The sequence below is a fragment of the Taurulus bubalis genome (genome assembly GCF_910589615.1).
Source record: "Taurulus bubalis genome assembly, chromosome: 3".
NCBI classification, from domain to species: Eukaryota; Metazoa; Chordata; class Actinopteri; order Perciformes; family Cottidae; genus Taurulus; species Taurulus bubalis.
In genome coordinates, this window is record NC_136591.1 from 17850525 (window position 1) to 17868337 (window position 17813).

At 42.3% G+C, this 17813-nt stretch overlaps 1 protein-coding gene across 1 annotated transcript in view; it reads left to right on the plus strand.

Annotated features, from left to right (window-relative positions):
- The window catches only part of pex7 (peroxisomal biogenesis factor 7), a gene marked incomplete at its 5' end in the record, with an annotated part of 60670 nt that extends 45029 nt beyond the window's left edge, over positions 1-15641 (plus strand). The window contains 2 exons of the mRNA XM_079216150.1: positions 5105-5204; positions 15272-15641. Coding sequence (XP_079072276.1) covers positions 5105-5204; positions 15272-15355 — 184 coding nt within the window. The 3' untranslated portion in view covers positions 15356-15641. The remainder of the gene's footprint in view (positions 1-5104; positions 5205-15271) is intronic.
- Between the last annotated feature and the right edge of the window lie 2172 nt (positions 15642-17813).

Consider the following 17813-nt stretch of genomic DNA (forward strand, 5'->3'; position numbering starts at 1 on the left):
GCCTTCTGGCAGCTCACGTAACTACTGGAACTACTTCATGTCCCAATCCCAGTCCGAGTCCTTCCATACCGAGTATCTGTCAATACTGATTTGATATTTGTGTTTACGTTGATTAAATATGTATCCGGCTCAGCTGAAGCCTCCTAAGCGTGACACCTTATTCTTCACGAGCTACACATATGGAAATGTCCAAGATAAAAGATCAAATATATAAAGAAGCAACAGGGATGAAAGATATATACAAATTAAAATAAAGTAATATATATATATATATATATTTAAATATACACAAAAAAATAAAATAGAATACAACTAACTGGAATGAAATCTATTCATATTGACAGCCGCAGAGTGTATTCATTAATTAATTAAATTAGATAAACAATAGATAGTGCAAAATGCAAAGTATGTATGGTACAGTGATAAATTAATCCACAGAGGAATTAGCAAGCGGTGACTTGTTATAAAGCCGTATTGCTGTCGGCAGGAATGTTCTCCTGTAGCGGTCCTTTTTGCAGCGGAGCGTGAGGAATCTCTTAGAGAAAGTGCTCCTCTGGCCCTGCAGCAGGTGGTAGAGAGGGTGGTCCAGGTTGTCCAATATAGACAAAAGTTTCTTCAGCGTCCTCCTCTCCACCACCTGCTCCAAAAACTCCTGCTTGCAGCCGATGATGGAGCTGGCCTTCTTAACTAGCTTGTTAAGTCTGTTGGTGTCACCGGCTCCAATGCTGCTCCCCCAGCAGACAATGGAGAAGTACAGGGCGCTGGCCACAACCGACTGGTAGAACATCTCCAGCATCTTGCTGCACACATTGAAGGATCGAAGCTTCCTCAGGAAAAAGAGTCGACTCATCCCCTTCTTGTACACAGCGTTGACGTTGGCCTTCCAGTTCAGTCGGCTGTCGATGGAAACACCCAGGTACCTGTACTCCTCCACTATGTCCACGTCCTCTCCCAGAACACTCGGAGGACTAGGAGCAGTCACAGAGACACCTGTTCCATCCAGGTGCAACTGAGCTTGTTGCAGCAGGTAGATGATGGCATCGTCCACACCCACATGAGGCTGGTAAGCAAATTGTAGAGGGTCCAGCGACGATTTCACCTGCGGTCGGAGGTGGGCCAAGACCAGCCTCTCCAGCACCTTCATCACATGGGAGGTGAGGGCTACCGGTTGGTAGTCATTGAGGACGGATGGAATCGACTTCTTCGGGACAGGGACCAGGCACGACGTCTTCCACAGCACCGGGACCTCCTCTTGCCTCAGGCTCAGGTTGTAGAGGTGCTGCAGGACACCAGACAGCTGGGTGACGCAGGTCTTTAGGACCCTGAGGCTGATGCCATCAGGTCCTTCAGCTTTGCCTTGGTGGAGTTTCTCCAGCTGTCTTCTCATCTGGTCAGTCATCACAGAGAGAGGGGGGAGGGTGGAGGAGTCCATTGTTGTTGAGGGCTCATTGGAAGAGCCATCGGGTGTTGAGGGCTCAGCGAAAGTGCAGCTCAACGTTAGCCAACTAGTGCTGCAATGATTATAGCTAAGATTACTCAAATCAACAAAATCTCACAACTTTCAACACGTCCTCCTTCTACTTCGTTACTATACACCACTGCTACTGACGCTACTTCTACTGACTCTACTACTACTGACTCTACAGGAGTCTGAGGATCAAAATTGTTGTCGTTCTCAATAAAGTTTTTGCAAATAAACTGACAGTGTGCAGAAACTTTCTCTTATCTCTGGTGGTAAAAATTTAAAAAAGTGCTTCTTCCGCTGCTTTGCTTCACAATGTTCAGATTAAAAACCTCAGTAAAGTCTGTAGTAAATCATTGTTGTTGCTCTTTTTATGACGACAATCAAAGCTATAGTGGCTCTTAGCTGCATGATGATTACTCCTGATCTTAATGCACTGAATGGGAGCGCCGGGACATAAATGCATTCATTCCCCTCCAGATTATTTTTATTGCTGCTGCACTTGATTACATTGCTGACGTATTGCTCCGCACTACGGGTGATGCATGTGTTGGACCTTCACTCGCTGCATGAATGAGTGAGCCCATTCATGTGGTGATGCATATATATATATATATATATGCTGTACATAGAATAGAGATGTAAGTAAATTCACATTTTCATGGTTACGCTGTGGCCTTTTTTCTCTTCAAGCTGGAACTTAAGTTTTCTACACGATAGTCACAAACACACTGACATCTCTGTGATTACACTCCAAAGGAAACACAATTATCGAAAGGGCTCTTTCAGAAACTAGTCTTTTATCCAGGAGACCATTATTCATACCCTGAGGGAAACGAGAAGTCAACGTTGATTTATTTGTCACATTTCTTCAATACTTGAGTACTTATTTAACCCAAACGACAATCTTTACTTAAACCTAACGGAATAGTTTAGTTGTTTAAACCTAACTGAGTAGTTTGGTTGTTTAAACCTAACTGAATAGTATAGTTGTCTAAACCTAACTGAGCAAGGAAAACACTAAACATGTCATAACCTGTTGACACACTGACCAATCACAGTGCATGTTAATGGTCATGCTGGGCCACTGACCAATCACACGTCCACGCCATTTCGCGGGCGCTGCACGTCAAAGAATACACCCAGCTTGTCAAACTAAAAATCAGATTTGTTGAAGTCCATGACAATCAACGACAACGTCCACTCCCCGTGTACTTTAATCTGCAAAGGCCACCTTAAACTGCTCTGCTTCCATAGAGACACAGGAGGAAAAAAATCTGATTGGATGAAAAGCTCTCCTTCAAACTCGCTGCACTGGAAGCAGCGCTGCAGGCTGAAGGCAGAGCAACAGAGGAAGACAGGAGCTGTGCAATGAGAAAATAAGCTGATAGGGAAAATAATTATAATACATGTAGTGTATTAGTGAAAAACAATGAAATTATAAAATAGCTATAACTTTGTGATTCTGTTCAGGCCAGCAGAGAAGGCTTAGCAGGCCCTGACGGCCCACCACTGATGCAACCTGAGCGAGACTGTAAAGGCCCGTCTTTAAGTGTGGCCATGTGGAAGGAGTAGAAACTTTAAACGGGATCCTTCTGTGTCTTAATCTTAGTCTTTAGGAGAAAATGCTCATTTATTTTAGCCACATTTTATTATTTTTTATCGATTATTGTTTTAGTCAACGACAACTAGTCTAGTTTTATTCATTAAAGTTTAGTCAGCTCGTAATCATTACTTTTAGTTTTTATCTTCATTTTGTACGTAAATTTTTTTGTCATCATTTAGTCAAGCTGGTCGAGCCAAAACCTATAATTGTTTAATTTCACTTATTATCTGATGAAAACAGAATCCACACCGCCCAACACACATATGCATGAGTTTTTCTGACACTTTGTCTTTTGATGTTTAATATTTAGCACTTTGAATAGCCTTGATGCTGAAATGCGCTTTATCACCTGACTTCTTCTCGTCTTCTTCTCATCTCGTTTTCGTCTTGGTCTTTGTCTCTTCCTCGTCTCGTATTCGTCTTTGTCTCTTCCTCGTCTCCTACTTTCTTCAACCGCCCAACAGAAACGTTTGCTTCTTCGACAGTTAAGGGAAAGTTATTTTAATTTTGGTGCCAAAGTCCAGAATCAAACTCACTCTGCTCATTAGGAAAGAATGTAAACCAGTCTGTGCAGCAGCTTAGACACACGCACACACACACACACACACACACACACACACACACACACACACACACACACACACACACACACACACAGAACAAGTGAGTGTGAGCAGTGATTTACACTAAAAACTCACTCAATATATAATGTATTTTGATACCTGACTCTCCCCAGGCACCCATCGCTCATCGTGTGTGTGTGTGTGTGCGTGTGTGTGTGCATGTGTGTGTTGTAGCTCCAGTATTAATATGGGCCTAATGGAGCCCAATGGGAGCTGCAGTGTTCCCTCTGCAAATGATTTAATTACATTTGCAAAGTGGATGAGTCTGATGGGAGTGTTTGCTGCGTCAGGGCTTTTGGCACACGCACACACACACACACCCTGTTACGGCCAGGAGGAGACGTACGTGGTCTTTCAATTAGTCTGATTGGCCGCCGTCTGGAGGCCGTGTTTTATTGGCTCTCGGTTTCTTTCTATCTCTCTCTCTTTCTCTCTTCCTTCTTCCTCATCTTTAAGTTTTCTAAACTCTCCAGATTGATTTGTGTCTTTATGTCACATGAACTGTTTTTGCAGAGCGAGATTCGGTTCCTTCCTCAGACTCACTCTGGTTTCTTGGTTTCATATGTTCCACGTTTGTGTAATATGACATCACACTGAACCTCTAAGTGACACTGCACCAAAATATGAATAAATGAATATTAATGGAGTGTTTGGCCTAATCATGAAGTCAGATGAAAAGTAAAGAAGTTAAAAACAAGGATTCATCTTTTTTATATCCCCTTAATATGATATCAGACGCTAAATATCCATCCATCCATTTTTCCATCCATTATCAGCCGCTTATCCGAGTCAGACCGACCCAGGCTTCCCTCTCACTCGCAACACTTTTAGCTCATTCTGGGGGACCCTGAGCGTTCCCAGTCCAGCAGGGAGATATAATCCCTCCAGCGTGTCCTGAGTCTTCCCCGGGGTTTCCTACCAGGTTAAATATCAATAACCACGCTAAATATCAATAATCTTAATTCTCTGGGGACCAAGAATATAATAATAATAATATAATAAAATAACAGCCAGTTTCATAAAAATCCAGGCAGCAGTTTTCAAGATACCTCCTTACCATAATCTTAAATATGAATTATCCGTGAGAAATCTTCATCGAGACGACATGCTGGATGAGCAGAGTCTTCCTCTCTGAACATTATGTCAAATGTAAACAAACATTCACACTTTCATGGTTTCATCATTGTTTTAATGGGAAAATATCATTTTCATGAATTTAAATGGAACATTTTCTGCTGAAAGAGTAATTTTACATTTCATGTTTATTTTGTAATGTTATGTGGATCTTTATATCCTATAAGTCATATAGGATATATATATATATATATATATATATATATATATATATATATATATATATATATATATATATATATATATATATATATATACACCTGTGTTTGTGTTATTCAGGTTCTGGGATCACAGCAGGAAGCAGCCGCTCATGGAGACCGTGGAGCATCACTCAGAGTTTGTGTGTGGACTCGACTTTAACCTGCACATCCCCAACCAGGTAACACACAAATACACAAACACACACACACACACGCACACACACACACACACACGCACACACACACACACTCACACTTATTCTACTCCAGTGTTCGTTGTAAAGACTCAACCTGTGTTTTGTGTTGTTGGAGCTGCTGGTTTGGTTTCCAGTAGCTAACTGGTTTAATGTCTAATGTGATGGGAAGGTGTTGGTTGTACTGGGACGTAGTGGTGAAGATTATAAAGGAAAGCTCTGGATTCAGCGGATGGAAACAAGTTCTCAGCTCTTTGGAACCAACACATCTTAAGAGGACTTTTCGTGCTATCCGTGCTATCCATCAATATATTTACTTCATGGATACTTTCACACCCTATTGATATTGCCAGGATTTTCATTATCCTTCTGATGCTTATTTTTGTACATTGGACTGCTTTTTGGGGGACTTGCCATATTCGAAAACTCACCAAATTTAGAACGCTTGTCAGGCTTGGTGAAAATAGCCATCTGATAAAGCCGTAAAAAAAAAGTACCAAAAAATGGCTCTCTAGCGCCCAATAGAAGTTGGACCGGCAACGCCCCTCACCCAGAATGTTTTATTGACTTGAAAAAATTCACACATGCCCATCTCCACCTGCTCTACAAAAAAGCCTCTCAGACCCATAAAGTCCGCCTATAAAAAATGTTTCCCGTGTCACATGTTCCACCAGGGTAAAAGAACGTCAGACCGGCGGGCGAACACTCTCGGCCGGACAAGTCGGCGACCCCAAACGTGCCGGAGTGAGGACCCGCTCACAGCTGCTAGTTTTTTATTATTTCTTTCTAAGTTTTCTCGGCTGATTTTGGACAAGAGGCGTCTCCCGCTGCGTCTTAGAGGAGGATATGTGGTGAAAATGACAACCGGCAGGGATCAGCTGGAAGTCATTAGATTGTGTGGGTGGGAAATAGGGTCAGAACCCCACTGGGGAGACGTTGTGAGGGAGAACGGAGAGCCGGCCGTCTGCACACTTGGATCCCGTCTTCTTAAAACTCTTGAGCTCAAAGTGCTGAAAGGGAAAGTTAAGCTGAACTTCTCTAAAACGTCCTTAAGGTGTTTCAGTGTTGTGCAGTTTCATTTCGACCACATCCCCAAACGGAGCGAGAGCAGCTTTGCATGTTTCAGCCCATTAGTTTGAGATGGATCCCTTTACCTTCGGGGTCGCTGTCGGATTCAGTTCATTTCAGTAAAACTCTGCCGTGAGAATAAACAGCCTCATTCAAATAATCTTTTACTCCTTTTATTTCCTTTCTGTACAAACCACTCGGATCCAACATGTTGTGGATATCCAGAACACATGATGCTGCCTTATGAAGACCAACAGTAGTGTTGTCTTGAAGGTGGTGCAGGAAAATAAATCCTCTTCTGGTCTCTGTGAACATGAACCTCTGCTGCGTTCACAGCAGAAGCGCTGCGAGTAGATTACATGCAGAGTCAATGCACAGACGCGTATGGAAGCGAGTAACGCGCATTTCCGCCAGGGATCACAAATAGACCGGTGAGTAAACTCACTGTAGGAAAGCGTGGTGTGAATCAGCATAGAGGACTGTGAAAAGACGGCACTCCCGTTCAAAATGTAAAAATCCCCTTCAAAATAAAAGCACTTTTTTGCCCAGGCATGGACCTGCGACCCACTGAAAACGGGTCCGCGTCCCACTTCTGTGTCATGGCCCACCAGTTGAGAACCACTGCTCTACGCTTTAGTCTCCGGGCTTTCGAATACTTTCTTTAAGTTTTTTTTGTTTTACCTTTCTACTAAATAAATCACTGCAGCTTCTGTCCTCAAGAAACACGTGGCATGTGGAGCTGTCCGTGGTGCTGAAGCTGCCGTTCTAATAGTCTGGTGATATTCAATATTGTCTCATAAACAGACCAAAAAGCTCAATAAATCCGCCGCTGAAAATAGTCCCCAACAAATGGAACTTTTTTTAATGAATTTTTTTATTTATAAAGAGTTACGTCTTCAGTATTGGGCTCAACAATGTAAAAGGTATTGAGTGACGAACCAACACGTTGTTGGTTTTGTTCTTTTCATGGGATTTGTTGACAAAAACAGAAATATGAAACAGACTTGCTTTAGTTTTGTTGTTTTGTTTGTTGTTTTGTTGTTTATTTTTTCTATTTCTTCAATGTGCAACTTTTATCAAACTGTTTCCCGCTACGCTGTTTCCCGCTACGCTGTTTCCCGCTACGCTGTTTCCCGCTACGTTGTATTCCGCTACGTTGTATTCCGCTACGCGCTACGTTGTATTCCGCTACGCGCTACGTTGTATTCCGCTACGTTGTATTCCGCTACGTTGTATTCCGCTACGTTGTATTCCGCTACGTTGTATTCCGCTACGTTGTATTCCGCTACGTTGTATTCCGCTACGTTGTATTCCACTACTTTGTTTTCCGCCGCTGAAAATAGTCCCAACATATGGAACTTTTTCTTTGTGTTTATAAAGTGTTACGTCTGCAGTATTGGGCTCAACAATGTAAAAGGTATTGAGAGACAACGAACATGTTGTCGATTTTGGTCTTTTCATGGAATTTGTTGACAGAAATATAAATATGGAACAGACTTGCTTTAGTTTCTCTTTATTCCTTCAACGTGCACCTTTTATCAAGCATTTTCACACGGAACTAAAAATAGCTCGCTGGAAAAACAGAGTCGGGACTTTTCCAGGGCATACAAAGATAAGGATGAGGTGGAAGTGCGTACGTGATAACGCCTCACAAGCCGGGGGTCGAACACACGGCGTCACAGTAAACAGTCAAACAGCTTCACCACCGAGTTCCTTTTTTCCATCCGACGGCACGCTCGTGTTTAAGTCTCCAGCAGAGACTCAGTAATGAGCTGCATTGTCCTCGCTGTCAGTGTTTGACTGTGTGTGTGTGTGTGTGTGTGTGTGTGTGTGTGTTTGTGTGTGTGTGTGTGTGTGTGTGTGTGTGTGTGTGTGTGTGTGTGTGTGTGTGTGTGTGTGTGTGAGGCAGCAGCAGTAATGAGCTGTATTGTTAGTGATGCTGTTATCACACATGTCATTAGAGGAGCAGCCGGTAAAATATTAAGAACTCTTGTGCTGACCTCCATCCCCACCACTCTGTTTCTCTGCTTCTGCCTCAGCTCCCTCTCTCCTCTGTTTCTCTCCTCTCTCCTTCTCTCCTTCAATCCCTCTCTCCCTCTCTCTTCTCTCCTTCTCTCCTCTGTTTCTCTCGGGTTGACAAGCACTGGACTTTCACCCGGGTGACTGCTGTCCGTGTCCTGTGTGAGACCACAAGTAAACGTTTGTTACGTCATGTTATGCTCCTTAGATAATTCCTGTTCTATAAGAACATAGTGAAGAGCAGTTGTTCTTATTCACACTAGTTACGTTGTTGTTTTCCGCTACGTTGTTTTCCGCTACGTTGTTTTCCGCTACGTGGTTTTCCGCTACGTGGTTTTCCGCTTTGTTGTATTCCGCTTTGTTGTATTCCGCTACGTTGTTAAATATAGTATGTTACTATGTTTTTGCAGTACAAGTGTGCGCTTGTTTCTGTATTGGGTGTGCTACATATTTATATATAGATTTGTTAGCCAAACCGATCCCACATTGAATTGAAATTTGTACACTGATTGTACTCCAGATCCACATCTGGTCCTTATTCCTGTAAAGTCACAGTGCAGTAACTCTCCAGGTCCTGTGTTTGTGTGTGTTTGTGTGTGTGTGTACGAACATAGTGAAGAGCAGTTGTTCTTATTCACACTAGTCCTCATCGCCTCTCTCTTCTAGTCAGTTCTTGCCTCCCTCTCTCTCTCTCTCTCTCTCTCTCTCTCTCTCTCTCTCTCTCTCTCTGGTGTGGTCTCTGGTCTCATCCAGGTGTAGCCACACGTGTCTGATGGATCACCTTGCAGGCCACACAGACACGTGTTTGTGTGTGTGATACGATCAGGTGATACATCATACAGGAATGCAGGATGACAACCATTCACCGGCCTGTAGGTTATTTTATAGAAGCAACAGTAATGTACACATTGCAGGTATATACACACACATGAGAGTACACGTGTGTATACATTTGGTACAGTATACTGCAGTGCGTGTGTACAGTTGTGGTATTTGTGTTGTGTCTACATTGAGTGTGATGTATAAGAAATGTGTGTTGTTATTGTTCTCAATACTTTCTCACTTCCCTTCCAATCAACTAATAATTGTATTAAATTATCACACAAAAACAAGATTTTTTTTTCTTTGACTGTTTGCTGCATTTCTCTGGTATGTCGTTATGAACTGGAATTCTTTGTTATTTCTTCTTTGTTCTTCTTCACGTTAAACTCTCTGCAGCTCTATGCCTCCTACACCAAAGCTGTTCATGTGAGCTGTCACTCAAAGCCCCGTCGCCATGACATTTCACCAGCGATAACGAGTGCATTGTTCCCCCGGCGGACAAGAGCTTATTACTATTTAATTATTGTTTTTGTCCTTATTTGAAGTTAAAAAAAACAAAAAATACATTGAAGAAGAAGAAGTTGAATATTAGCCAGACTTTGAACTTTCTCCTCCTCCTTCTCCTCCTCTTCTTCTTCCTCCTCCTCCTCCTCCTCCTCCTCCTCCTCCTCCTCCTCCTTGCTCGCTTTCTTCCTGCAGTCTTGGCCACTGTGTGTGTGTGTGTGTGTGTGTGTGTGTGTGTGTGTGTGCCCGCCCTTCCATTACGCTGGCTGTTAAAGTTAATTAAAGAAGGGCATTCCTTTCCTCAACGGCTGAGTCACGGAGCAACTCTGCTTACTCATGCCCTGACACACACACACTTACACACACACACACACACACACACACTTACACACACACACACACACACACACACACACACACACACACACACACACACACACACACACACACACACACACACACACACACACCGTAATGATGATGTGTGTGCAGACTAAACATGACACCCTGAAGATGTTAATATCAGTGAGTCCAGTGGATGACAGGACATTGGCTCATAGTCATGTTCCCCTGAAGATGAATTGTAATAACCTTAAGTTATCGTCTGACCTTTCACCCTAGCGTTAGCATTAGCGTTAGCCCAGTGGTTCTCAAACCTTTTTTGTCACGCCCCACTTTGGAGGAAGCGCAAGCGTAACCTGTTAACACCGTAGTGTAAACATTTCCATGAAAGTACAGGCATTTATTCATGTATTTATTAATGATGTTTTATATCCCTGTACTTTGTACTTTTGTACTATGTGAAGTTCTCATGTAGCTCATGGGGAGAATCGTCGTTCTGAAACCACAAGGGAGCCGGTTCGATCCCCAGTCTCCCCATAGTTTGCATGTTGTGCTTGAGCAAGACACTGAAGCCCCAATGCTTCACAGCAGCCCACTGCTCCTTAAATACTAAGGATGGTAACATGCTGAGAATAATTTCCCCATTATTAATTAATAAAAATGTGGATTAATAAAGGATTATGAAAAAAGAGAAGAAGAAAACATAATAAATCAACTCCCCCCACCCCGCGCCCCATCTGTAATATCTGTAATCACGATTTATTTCTCCAATAAGATCTTTTAAGACACTTTCCTCACTTTTCCTCACAAACCATCAGATCAAACTGGTCTGAATAACACACTTGTCTCGTATGTATACATACTGCATATACACACATATATATATATATATATATATATATATATATATATATATATATATATATATATATATATATATATATATATATATATATGTATAAACACATAAATTCCCAGAGGGAATCCAACCAGTCCAACCAGTTGTAAACACAGCTGAGAGACAGATCTGTATTCTTCTAATCTCTCAAAGACATTTCGGCAGCCTTTTGTTTCTCACACTGCTCATAGCGGCGCAACGGGGCTGCATTTGTCATGTTAAAAGTCTTTTACTTTGAAAAGCTTGGAACTGAGTGAAGTCCTCATCAACCGCTGTGTTCTGCAGCCAGGACCGATAACAGAGAGGTGGTGTGTTTCAGGTGATAGCCACATCCCTACAGAGGTATGTTATTCAGATGATAGCCACGTCCCCCACAGAGGCATGTTATTCAGATGACAGCCACGTCCTCACAGAGACATGTAATTCAGATGATAGCCACGTCCTCACAAGGCATGTTATTCAGATGATAGCCACGTCCCCACAGATGCATATCATTCAGGCGATAGCCACGTCATCACAGAGGCATGTTATTCAGATGATAGCCACGTCCCCATAGAGGCATGTCATTCAGGCGATAGCCATGTCCTCACAGAGGCATGTTATTCAGATGATAGCCACGTCTTCACGAGGCATGGGGGCATACCATTCAGGCGATAGCCACGTCCTCACAGAGGCATGTCATTCAGATGATAGCCACGTCCTCACGAGGCCTGTCAATCAGGTAACAGCCATGTCCTCACAGAGGCATGTCATTCAGATGATAGCCATGTCCACACAAGGCATGTTATTCAAGCGATAGCAACGTCCTCACAGAGGCATGAAATTCAGGCAATAGCCACGCCCTCACAGAGGCATGTTATTCAGATGATAGCCACGTCCCCACAGAGGCATGTCATTCAGGGTGATAGCCACGTCATTCAGATGATAGCCACGTCCTCACCGAGGCATGTTATTGAGACGATAGCCACGTCCCCACAGAGGCATGTCATTCAGGCGATAGCCACGTCCTCACAGAGGCATGTCAATCAGACGATAGCCACGTCCCCACAGAGGCATGTCATTCAGGCGATAGCCACGTCACACTTGATTATAGTGAGTTTGTTTCAATCGTCTCAGTTTAGAGCTTCAGGCGGTTTTAATAGAAACAAGGAATCAATTATCTTGGTTTTAATTGGTCTTGGCTTTTATTATTGTTATTTTGTAATTGTGTTGCTTTATGAATAGCACTGCAACTAAGAATTGTTTGTTTTATAAAAATAGAGACGGAAAATGGTGAAAAATGTCGATCGCAATGTCTTGAAATTGCTTGTTTGGTCTAAACGAACGTCCACAACTTTAATTTTTGTATCGTTTTGAATGTTTTCAGACCAGAGGTTGTGTCTGATAAACACATGAAGAGACAAACCTTTATGATGTCTCTGTGTTTGGATAGTTGTTGGGTCCATTACGTCAGCAATTAGAGGTAAAAACATCGAAATTAAGCAAAAAGCTAGAAGGTCAAAAGGACTGAACGTTCTCTTCTGACAAATGTCGACATTAAAACGTCAGCAGTGAAAACACCGGAGGATGTGAAACACACGGCAGAACAATATAATGCTACAAAAATTATGCAGTTGAGTGACTCGTAGTGTTTTATACAATAAACGTCCTCAAGTCCATCATCAGCTTTTTTTCACAAGAAAAACAAACCTGATTAAAGGAGTCAAAGCATCTCTTTTCCCTTTTCTGTTGTATATATATTGTTGTATATATTATATATTACAACCGTATAATATTGTATACATTACATATTTATTGATTGCTGTTATAATGTGTCATAACCCGGCTCTTAGGCCATGACAAATACGGCACAGACCACAGTGGAGGGTAACGTAAGATGTTTATTCTTACAAAATAACAGAATAGTTACCCTTTATGGCGTGTGATAGTCAGTAAGATCAGTCGTGTCAGCGTGTGAAATGGAATGTAGGCGTTGTCAACGAAAGCGAACACAAGGTAACCCGAAGCAACGGCCTGGAGTCACTCAGCTTACGTCCGAGAGGAAAACCTGAGCGGCGTGAGCAACGCTATTGCAGGGCTTTTATGCCGCCCCCTTTCCCAGACCAGGTGCTCTGCATCACGTCATCTGTTATCCAGGGACAAAGGGAGAAACGCACACCTGCAGTGACTAGGGACAGAGACACGGACCGGATTGTGATCCGTATACACCACAACTCTCCCCCCTGCTCCTAGATACATGTTAAAATGCTGCAGGGCCCAAATAAGCGACAACGCCTCCTTCTCAATTACAGAGTAATTTCCCTGGTACCTGTTAAATTTCTTCGAGAAAAAACTGACTGGCCTCACCAACCGCTGGTTATCCTCCTGAAGCAAGACGGCACCTGCTCCCACCTGGCTGGCATCTACTTGGAGCATGAACGCTCTATCATAACAAGGAGCAGCTAGCACGGGAGCAGAGCATAACAGAGATTTCACAGGTATCAAAAGCTCCCTGACATTCAGACGACCAAGCATACTTCACCCCGGCCTTGAGCAGTTCAGTGAGAGGAAACATCATCGTCGAAAAGTTTTTACAAAAGCTTATGTAGTACCCTACCAAACAGCAATTTCCTGCGCACGCTTCGACAAAGGAACTTGCCAATATCCTTTAAGCAAATCGAATTTGCTAGCAAACTTTGCAAACCCCACCTGATCTATACAATCAACCATACGCGGCAAAGAAAACAAGTCAGACGAGTCAGGCACCAAAATACATGGAGACGCCCAACTAGAGAATGTAGGCACAGCGATGTTACTTCGGAGCATTTACTCAACCTCAGGGTCCAAATACCCATGTTTAACCGGCGGCATACGGTAGAAGTGCTGCTTAATTGGCTGAGCCTCCCCAACATCAATATCATGCTCCACCCACTCAGTTTGTGAAGTAACATCACCAAACAAACACCGATATTTGTGTACCAATTCCGACATTTCCTCACGCTTTGCCTGCGGCAGATGAGCCAGCAACTTGTCCAAATTAACCAATGACTCAGAATTTCTCAAGCGCCCGTACAGGAGACTATCATCCGGTTCCGGCACCACATCTCCCTCATGCACCAAACCCTCTGAAGCCACCGCAAGAGCCGGATGAACACCATCCCCCACCTCCTGACTCAAGTCAGTGTCCACTACACGCCTGTAGTACGGTTTCAGGAGATTTATATGGCAGAGCCGCTTGACCTTCCTATGTTCCGCCGTTGCAATGACATAATTCAGCTCAGACACTTTCTCAGTGACTGTGTATGGACCTGTGTACTTAGCCTGAAATGGCGAACCAACAATAGGCATAAGCGCTAGCACCTGGTCTCCCAGATTGAACTCATGTCGCTCTGTACGTCGGTCATACAACTTCTTTATTTTAACTTGCGACCCCAACAACCTTTCCTGCGCCATACTTCCAGCTACAAACAAACAATGCCTTAAACCATTCACATAGTCCACTAGTCTTACTGGCAACTTAGTATCCACACAGCCATGTTTTAGTACTGCTAAGGGACCACGCACAGAATGTCCAAAGACCAACTCATTTGGGCTAAAACCTGTACTCTCCTGTACAGCCTCCCTCGCAGCCAACATCAACCATGGAAGCCCCTCTTCCCAGTCTCTATCCAGCTTGACACAAAAACAACATAGAAGACTTAAGGGTCTGTTGGAACCTTTCCAAGGCTCCTTGGCTTTGCGCATGATAAGCAGACGACTGGTTCAGTTTAATGCGCAACAACTTCAACACCTGGCCAAACATGTGTGATGAGAAGTTCGACCCTTGGTCACTCTGGACCACCTTAGGAATGCCAAATATAGAAATGAATTGTGACAATGCCTTCACCACAGCCTTCATTGTGATTTACCTTAAGGTGGTTTGACACATCACTGTGAGCAAATATTTACAACCAGACTTGAAACATGGCAACGGACCCACACAGTCCACAATGAGGTGCGTAAATGGTTCACTCTGAGCTGCGATAGGCTGCAATGGCGCAGGCTTGATCTTCTGATTTGGTTTACCCATTAGCTGGCATACATGACATGTTTTAATGTGTGCGGCCACATCCCTTTTGACACGCGGCCAAAAGAAATGTTTCAGAATGTTAAGGTAAGTTTTCCGGACCCCAAAGTGTCCACACTTGTCATGTGCCACTTCCAAGACAAGAGGACAAAACTTAGTTGGCACCACCATTTGGAAAACATCATCTTTCACACAATCCTCACCCATGGGAACCCATTTTCTGAATAACACCTCAATGTAAACATCATTTCCAGGGTATAAGATGTTTTGTAGAAGATAAACAACTCTCTAGCTTTGACCCATGCAGACCTGTCCTTGTTTCTAAGAGTGTGTGTTTGTGTGTGTTGCCTGCAGGTGGTGGACTGTTCCTGGGATGAGACGGTGAAGATCTACACACCTGCCTGTCTTTCTATTGGATCACACAATACAGCAACATAGACACACACACACACACACACACACACACACACACACACACACACACACACACACACACACACACACACACACTCTCTCTCTCTCTCTCTCTCTCTCTCTCTCTCTCTCTCTCTCTCTCTCATGAGTATAGACGTTTGCTTCGTGAGAATAAAGTTATTTCTCCCACACACAGAAACACACTTTATATATTCACTTTTAATTTCCAATATTTTCTTTAATACTTCATTAATATTTATAATTGAGAGAACAGAGGAAATGACGGAGCTGCAATCAAAGTCAAACCTGTTTCTGTGGTTTTCTTGAGTGAGTCACTGCAAGTCTTTAAAGAGTCAGTTGGACCTGAAACTTTTACCCACTGACATAACAATATATTATTAATAATCAGGATGACTTGCATGTTACTATGCTGTTGCATCACACATCAAAGGCCTTCTGCACTTCATGAGATGACGTCGTCTGGTCACGGAGTTGATTGATTCACTCAGCAGGTGATAATCGGTCGGTTCATTGATTGATTAATTTAACTTACGTTCGCGCTATGGTTATTAATTATTATTATCGCAGTAGCACACACAACATAAACTCTTCTGAGTTTTTACAAGCAGGGAAAAGAAGAAAAAAACAGTCTCATCATATTTTCTAATATTTATCATGTATATTTGTTTACATTCATTTCATCCAATAATATTCCCTTTGGGAGCCAAAGACGAAACTATTACTGCTGCCTATGTCTCTGTCCTGATGATAACCCTGAACTTTAACCCTAACCCTGAACTTTAACCCTAACCCTGGACTTTAACCCAAATCCTGAATGTTGACCCTAATCCTGAACTTTAACCCTAACCCTGAACTTCAACCTTAATCCTGAATTTTGACCCTAATCCTGAACTTTAACCCTAATCCTGATCTTTAACCCTAACCCTGAATTTTAACCCTAATAATGAACTTTAACCATAATCTAAACCCTGAAATGAACGGCTCATCTTGCCTGGTCCCCAGATGAAGTTCCCCAGTGGAGAGTCCCCACAAAGTTATAAGAGCAGACACACACAGGCTTTGGGGAACATTTCATGAGATGTAAAATGATTAATTGATGTTATATTGCTTCTTGATGAAGACTTTCCTGTGAACGGATGATGTAATGTGAATGTTTTACGGTGTTATCATAACATCTGTGTTATGTGTTAATTGTTATTATTATGTTGTCATTGTTATTATTATATTTTTATTGTTTTATGTTTAAAATGTCGACCGTGACTAATGTCAGCAGTGAGATGCCATCGAGATGATGTGTGAGACGTGCCTTCAATAAAGATGCAAATATCACATTAAGATGTCGATACTATCTACAGAAACACAGCTTATTATTATTATTATTATTATTATTATTATTATTATTATTATACTTCACAGTCATAAAATGTTCATTCCGATTTTGTTTTTGCAAAAACAAATATTTACTGAGCAGTCATTAAGAAATTACATGATATTATGGTAGTTTATATATTGATGAGGATCTTTGTTAATAATAATAATAATAATAATAATACATGTGTATATTTTCTTTAATAGGAACTCAATCTGCAGCCAAAGGGCTGGAGGTGTTTCTATTATTTTGTCCTCCTCTAAGAGCCCAGCTGTGCAAAGAGCATCCTCTGGAATGTAGAGATGATGATGGTGTGTGTGTGTGTGTGTGTGTGTGTGTGTGTGTGTGTGTGTGTGTGTGTTCCTTCCAGCAGCCAATCACAGTGCTCCGCCTCTTCCATATCTCTCTGCCTCCTCCTCTTCTTCTCCAGCTCTTCTCCTCTTCCTCTTCCATATCTCTCTTCCTTCTCCTCTTCTATGTCGTTGTTCATCCTCCTCTTCTTCTCCAGCTCTTCTCCTCCTTGCACTCTTTATCTTTACCTTCACTCTTTTTTTATTTTTATTTTATCCAGTTTTTTCCCCTCTTTGTTCCTTTGATCTTTTTTTCAGATACCTCCTCTTGTCCTTTGTTTATCCCTTTTTCATTTCTGCACTTTTCTGTCTATTTCTTCTCCTTTCCTTTTCCTTCATCATTGTTTTCCTTTCTTTCCCTCTTTTTAATTACACCAGCTTCCCTCTCTTTTCATCTCCTCTATTTGTTTAATGTTTCTTCTTCTTCTTCTTCTTCTTCTTCTTCTTCTTCTTCTTCTTCTTCTTCTTCTTCTCCTCTCCTAAACCCAGCTGGTTACAGTCTGCCATCAGTCAAAGATTCTTAAATGAGACAATGGAGCAATTCTTGGTCCTCTTGGCATTTCTCTGATCTGATCAGATTTTCTTCTGTCAACGGATTCTGAGACGAACGTTGATGGAAATAGAGTTCACATCTTTTCAATTTTAAAGGAAAGAAGTTTAGAGTTCTCAGTTCTTAGTATCTATCATTTGTGTAGATGACGTCCTATCTTCTTCTTATTCCTTCTGTGTCGATAATTATCTC